This window comes from Nicotiana tabacum, chromosome 21, assembly GCF_000715075.1.
Source record: "Nicotiana tabacum cultivar K326 chromosome 21, ASM71507v2, whole genome shotgun sequence".
NCBI lineage: Eukaryota > Viridiplantae > Streptophyta > Magnoliopsida > Solanales > Solanaceae > Nicotiana > Nicotiana tabacum.
In genome coordinates, this window is record NC_134100.1 from 53,816,082 (window position 1) to 53,820,638 (window position 4,557).

Genomic DNA, 4,557 nt, shown 5'->3' on the forward strand with positions numbered 1-4,557 from the left:
ATGATGGGGGTCGAAGATTCAATCTAAACCGACCCTTGGTTGAAGACCAGTTCGAGAATGCAGCACCCAGGCCTGGAAGATCATTGGATGACTATGCTAGGCTAGTATATAATCAAGGACTGTCAAGTGTCAGATCCCCGCCCATAGAAGCAAACAACTTTGAATTGAAGCAAGGCTTGCTTCAAACTATCCAACTGCACTTTCAGAGGGAAGGTGAACATAGATCCTAATAGTCACTTGATGGACTTTGAATATATCATGAACACCTTCCAATACAATGGAGTATCAAAGGATGCAGTTTACTTAAGGGCATTCCCCTTTTCATTGAAAGATGAAGTGAATCAATGGCTTCATAGCTTACCTATAGGTTCTATCAAGACATGGGAAGATATAACCAAGAAGTTTCTTGACAAGTACTTCTCAGCTGCAAAAACACGAAAGTTTAGAAGGAAAATCCACAATTTCTGCCAGAAGGAGACAGAAATGGTTTTTGAAGCTTGGGAACGATTCAAGGATATAATTAGAAAATGTCAGCACAATGGAATTAATTTGTGGATGCAACTTTAGGATTTTTGGAATTAATTTGGTATGGACTGACACCGTCCTCGCGACGAACTCTGAATACTGCATGTAGAGGATGCTAGTCAGTTGCCGGCTGAGAGTAATGATAGAAGAAAATCAGTTGAGGTTCACCAGGTGGACTCTAACGCATCCATGCAAGCCCATCTAGACACCATGGCCAAGGAGATAAAAAAGCAGACATTGACCAAGGTAGAGAATGAGCCGCAAACAGCATGTGACTTTTGTGGATTGGTACACCCTACACATGAGTAGTATGGAAGATCTCATGAAGGAATTCATCAACAAATCAGATGAAAAATTTAAGACTCAGGGAACAACTATCCGAGAGTAGGGCGCAGCCATTCGAGAGCAGGGCATGGCCATCCGGAATTTAGAAAGATAATTGGCACAGATTGCAAATTTGTTATCAAAGATGGCTCCTGGGACTTTGCCCTCTAACACTAAAAAGAATCCAAAGGAAACAATCAAAGTTGTATCTCTCATAAGTGGCAAAACATTGGCTGATCCAGTGGTGAAATCTAAGACCCGAGGTGGTGAACAAGTAGGCAGAGACACCAGTAGAGAAAAAAGGTTAAGAGCAGAAAGACCAGAGTAGTGGGATACAAAAGGAGATTGAAGAAAGTATACATATGCTACCATTCCCTCAAAAGATAAAGTGGGAAAAACTTGACAAATGTTTTGGGCGATTCTTGAAAATGCTCAAACAATTCTATATGAACATTCCCTTCACAAAGGTACTTACTCAGATGCCTTCTTATGCAAAGTTCATGAAGAAAATCTTGTCTAGCAAGAGAAAACTGGAGGTGACAATCATGGTCAAGCTGAATGCCCACTGCAATGCCATATTACAAAATACAATTCCCCAAAAGTGTGGGGATCCAGGAAGCTTCACCATACCATTCTCGTTGGGGAGTGAAAAAATCGATAAGGCCCTCTGTGACTCTGGTGAGTCTATAAATCTATTGCCTCTGTCTGTATTCAGGAAACTGGAAGGTGAGCTTGGAGTGATTAAATCAATACCAGTATCCATACAACTGGCTGACCAGACCACCATTTTACCTGAGAGGATCATTGAGGATATTCTAGTGTGGGTGGACAAATTTGTGTTCCCTGTAGACTTTACTGTGGTAGATATGGAGGTGAACAAGGAAATGCCTCTAATTCTAGGGAGTCCATTCTTATGTACAGGCAAAGCTATCCTTGATATCTATGAAGGGCAACTTATGCTCAGAGTGGGCAACGAAAAAGTGGTGTTCCAGATGAAAAGAATGATAAAATACCCTAATGATGTGGCGTCCGACTACTCGTGTTTCAAGATGGATGTTGTTGGAAAATTGGCTGAAAAATACAAGTTTGACAAGATTATGGGGGATACTCTCGAGAGGTGTATTACTCAGTCTAGCACAGTGGAGGATGAAGATCCTAAAATAAAGAAAGATGTTGAAGCTCTTGAAACTGAGGATCAAGTGGTTGATGAGGAGGAATTAAAAGAGGAGGCTTCTAAGCCTAATATGGAATTGAATGGCCTCCCCACTCACTTAAAATATGCTTTTCTTGAAACTAACAATTTTCCCGTGATTATTTTTGCTGACTTGACAGGTACACATGAGCGACAGCTGGTGAAGCTGCTGAAGAAGCACAAGAAGGCCATTGGCTATAGTATAGTTGATATTCAATGAATCAGTTCAGCCATTTGCATGCACAAAATTTTGTTGGAATAAAATAGCAAACCGGTGGTGCAGCCCCAACACAAGCTGAACAAAAATTTGGAGGAGGTAGTGCACAAGGAGATCATCGAATTTCAAGATGCAGGAGTGATCTTTCCCATGACAGTGAATGAAGATAATGAAAGGGGGGCATGATAGTGGTGAAAAATGAAGATAATGAATTGATCCCCATAAGAACAGTCACTAGGTGGAGAATGTGCATTGATTGTAGAAGGGTGAATGATGCAACAAGGAAGGACCACTTCCCACTCCCCTTTATTAATCAAATGCTAGAGAAAGTGGCTGGACATAGATGCTACTGCTTCTTGGATGGGTACTCAGGCTACAATCAGATGCCCATTGCCCCAGAAAATATTGAGAAGACCACATTCACTTGCCCGTCAGGTATTTTTGTTTACAGGAGGATGTCGTTTGGGTTGTGTAATGCACCTGCCACTTTTCAGAGGTGCATGATGTCTATATTCTCTGATTTGAATGGGAAGTGTCTATAAGTATTCATGGATAATTTCACCCTCTTTGGTGATGACTTTGAGGACTGCTTGAAGAATATGGAGCTCGTGCTTGAACGTTGTGAAGCCACGCACTTGGTTCTTAACTAGGAGAAATGTCACTTCATGGTGAAAGAGGGAATTGTCTTGGGCCACAAAGTAACTGCACATGGAATTAAAGTTGACAGAGCCAAGGTGGATGTAATTGCTAGGCTCCCTCCACCAACTTCTGTGAAGAGCATAAGTAGTTTCTTGGGACATGTTGGGTTCTATAGGAGGTTCATCAAAAAATTCTCCGGCATTACCAAACCGTTGACTGCATTGCTAGCAAAAGATGTCAAGTTTGTTTTCACACACAAAACAGGAACCCCGTACCATTCCCAAACTAGTGGGCAAGTTAAAGTGGCCAAACGTGAACTTAAACGAATTCTTCAAAAGACGGTTAGTGCTTCTCGTAAGGATTGGTCTGTAAAGTTAGATGAAGCTCTACGGGCATATAGAACTGCACTTAAAACAACCATAGGGACTTCACCATTCAAATTAGTGTATGGAAAATCATGTCATCTACCTGTTGAGATAGAACATAAAGCTTATTGGGCAATTAAGATGCTTAATCTTGATCATAGTCTTGCAGGTAAACACAGGTTGGCGCAGCTGAATGAATTGGAGGAGTTTAGACTGGACGCATATGAAAATACGCGAATCTTTAAGGAAAAGACAAAGCGGTGGCATGATCATCTAGTTAGGCCAAAGGAGTTTCGTTAAGGGGACAAAGTCTTACTATACAATAGTAGACTTAGGTTGTTCCTCGAAAAATTCAAATCAAGATGGACAGGTTCGTATGTGGTGAAACACATCTCACCGTATGGCGCCATTGAAATACAGGATGAAGAAGGGAATGAAAGTTTTAAGGTGAATGGGCACAAGTTGAAACAGTACCTTGTTGGAGGATTTGACAAGCAATCCTCCAGCATCGTGATCAAATGAGCCTAAGTGACGGAGTCAAGCTAACGACTATAACTCAGAACTACTTTGAACCCCATTTATTGCTTTTGTAGACTAGTTAGATAATGGTAATTTAGGATTATTAGAGTTTAGGAGTTTTGGTAATTGTTTTAACAAGTATGAGCATGAATCGAACACAAAATAAGTACAAAATAGAGTCGGGGTGCGACCTGTAGGCTATAAAGTGAAAACAAATCGGGACTCTGAGAAAATTGTCCTACCGCGCCGCATGAGGCGCCGCGCTAGGTCAAACGGGAAAAATCTATCAGAGATGGCTATCTGGAAAACCCCACTACTGCGCCTCATGGGGCGCCGTGCCCAGCGATGCAGTACTGTAAAATTTTTGGCCTTTAATTTTTAAAAAAAATTAAAATCCGATTTTGAAAAAAACGGGGCAGACTACTCCCCCCCCCTTTTCTACACTTTCCACCATAACTCTCATTCTCTCTCAAACCCCTCCTCTCTAACTCACCCCCAAATCCCCCATTATTCTTCAAGGTTCTTCACCTACAATCCTCCCACTTCCATAACTCATCAAGGTAAGTTTTCTTTTCTCCTCTCTTCTCTTTTATTAGTAATTAAGGTAGCTTAGTTCATATCTCTAACCCTAGGTAGTGTTTCAATTTTCATTTTGGTTAATATTCATCTCTTGGCCGAAATGTTTGCATAGGCTTGTGGGATTTTCATTGTTCTTATAATTGTGGGTGATTGTTGGTGTGTTTTGACGCTGTTGGAATTAATTTATGTTGAAGCTT

The 4,557-nt window shown here is 41.1% G+C and overlaps 1 protein-coding gene and 1 non-coding gene across 2 annotated transcripts; one reads left to right on the forward strand and one right to left on the reverse strand.

The window, feature by feature from the left end:
- Positions 1-438: 438 nt before the first annotated feature.
- On the reverse strand, positions 439-545 carry LOC142175556 (small nucleolar RNA R71). The gene has a single exon (XR_012704666.1). It is a non-coding gene; the product is annotated as a small nucleolar RNA R71 (small nucleolar RNA).
- A 783-nt stretch (positions 546-1,328) lies between these two features.
- LOC107782031 (uncharacterized) lies at positions 1,329-2,261 on the forward strand. Its single transcript, XM_016602865.1, has one exon. It carries the CDS (start codon positions 1,329-1,331, stop codon positions 2,259-2,261), a length of 933 nt encoding a protein of 310 aa, XP_016458351.1.
- The last annotated feature ends 2,296 nt before the right edge of the window (positions 2,262-4,557 follow it).